Source organism: Natator depressus, chromosome 13 (genome assembly GCF_965152275.1).
Source record: "Natator depressus isolate rNatDep1 chromosome 13, rNatDep2.hap1, whole genome shotgun sequence".
In the NCBI taxonomy this organism is placed as follows: Eukaryota; Metazoa; Chordata; order Testudines; family Cheloniidae; genus Natator; species Natator depressus.
This window is the reverse complement of record NC_134246.1, coordinates 40,216,342-40,218,371: the sequence shown is the minus strand read 5'-3', so window position 1 is coordinate 40,218,371 and position 2,030 is coordinate 40,216,342. Positions and strand designations below refer to the sequence as shown.

Here is a 2,030-nt window from a genome sequence, read left to right as displayed (position 1 = left end):
AATTGGGGCAAAAGTTGGGGATTGGTCCTGCTTTGAGCAGGGGGTTGGACTAGATGACCTCCTGAGGTCCCTTCCAACCCTGATATTCTATGATTCTAACTGGAAAACTCAGGTGAAAACTCAGCACCCCCCAGTGAGAGAGAATAACCCCCCACCTCCCTGGGATGTTCATCAATAGCTCTGCAAGGCAGGGGCGGGGTTTCTCCGAGTGCTATTTTAAATGAGGCGGGGCTATGCAAATTATCCCCTGCAGAGACTCTCTTTCCTGGTCCGTCCCACCCGCCCCTGACCCTGCGGCCCGCGGAGAAGCTCTGTCCCTGCAGGGAGCAGCTCCGGACCCGTCCCCAGGCCGAGGACTGGCCGCAGACGCGCAGAGACGATGCGGTGGTGGCTCCATTTTGCTTTCATCGCAGCAGCGTCCAAAGGTGCTTGGGCTGGCGGGAATCGGGGGGTTATTGATCCGATTATTGCCATTGATTGACCGGAGCGGGGCAGGGGAGATTCCCCGGGAATAAATTGGGACACACGGATTTTGTTTCCGGTTTCATACCATGCATTTGTCTTGTCTGAGAGGCGGCGGCTGAAAACCCCCAAAGGGTTTTTATTTTTCTCATAAATATTTTGGGGAGACCAGAAGTTCCCCCCTTACATTAGACTGTGGCCAAAGCTGCCGCCGTTGCCCAGACCTGGCCCGAGGGGATTGTTCCCACCCGCTCTCACGCCCCCAACCCGGCTTGTTCCCCAGGGGCCGAGGCGCAGGGGCGGCTGGTGGCGTCCGGCGGCGGGGCTGCGACCACCGGCGGCTCCAGGCGGCTCTCCTGCACGGGCTCCGGACTCGCTTTCGGCAGCTACGCCATGTTCTGGTACCGGCAGCGGCCCGGGAAAGGGCTGGAATGGGTCTCACGCATCAGCAGCACTGGTGGGAGCAAAGATTACCCTGACTCCGTGAAAGGGCGATTCACCGTCTCCAGGGACAACGCCAAGAGCCAGCTGTATCTGCAAATGAGCCGCCTGGGACCCGAGGACACCGCCCGGTATCACTGCGCTGCTGGAGACACAGTGAGGGGAAGCCGGCCTGAGCTCTGACAAAAACTCGCTGCGTTCAGCCCAGGGGATTCGGGAGCGTCACGTGACCAACATCACCCCCTGAACTCCGGTGTCCCTGAGCCTCTCCCCAGAGCCGGCTGCTCACCCACCCCCGCAGCCTCTGGGTGGCGTCCTCGTGCAGTGTCGTGCACGCTAGGGGGGCAGGGTGTGTGTCTGTGCCCGGAGCCGTTGTTCTCAGAGCACAGGGCGAGATATGAACCAAGACCCCCGGGTCTCAGAGCAGGGATGTGACCTGAACTCTGCTGGGTTCACGAGCAACGCCGCAGGCTTCTGAAATGGAAACCATCTAAGCTGCCCTAAAGTACATGGGAGAATTCAGGGGAACCTTCTGTGACCGGGGGTACCGGGGAGCCACACTGAAGTTACTGGGTTAGGGTAAACTGCCAAGGATGGTGTAGACAATTTTCCGAAAACTGCTGGATATTCCAATACTTGGTGACTCTAAGCAAGTACAAAACAGCTTCTATAATTCCTTAGTGGTTTCCCAGAAACCAAAACACAGTTCCCTTAAAGACAGGTTTCAGAGTAGCAGCCATGTTAGTCTGTATCCGCAAAAAGAACAGGAGGACTTGTGGCACCTTACAGACTAACCAATTTATTTGAGCATAAGCTTTCGTGATTCAGGCCTCCACCCAGACACCCAAGTCAAATATGATGAGGATTACATTGCTAACCAATTGGTTGGTATATTATTCTCAAGCCTCCCCAGGAAAGGGGGTGAAGGGGCTTGGGGGGATATTGGGGAGGGGTAGGGATTCCAAGTGACCTGTCCCTAAATTTTTGTGTAAATCACTTGGTGGTGGCAGGAATCCCATTCAAGAACAAGAACAGGAATTTGTGCCTTGGGGAAGTTTTTAACCTAAACTGGTAGAATATAATCTTAGGGGGGTCTTCCATGCCGGTCCCCACATCTGTACCCCAGA

The 2,030-nt window shown here is 55.8% G+C and overlaps 1 gene segment (V, D, J or C); it reads left to right on the top strand.

Moving 5' to 3' along the window:
• The first annotated feature begins 364 nt into the window (after window positions 1–364).
• Window positions 365–1,744, top strand: LOC141997026 (Ig heavy chain V region 914-like). The segment is given in 2 exon segments: window positions 365–425; window positions 746–1,744. Coding segments are annotated over 2 exon segments (387 nt in total).
• Window positions 1,745–2,030: the final 286 nt, after the last annotated feature.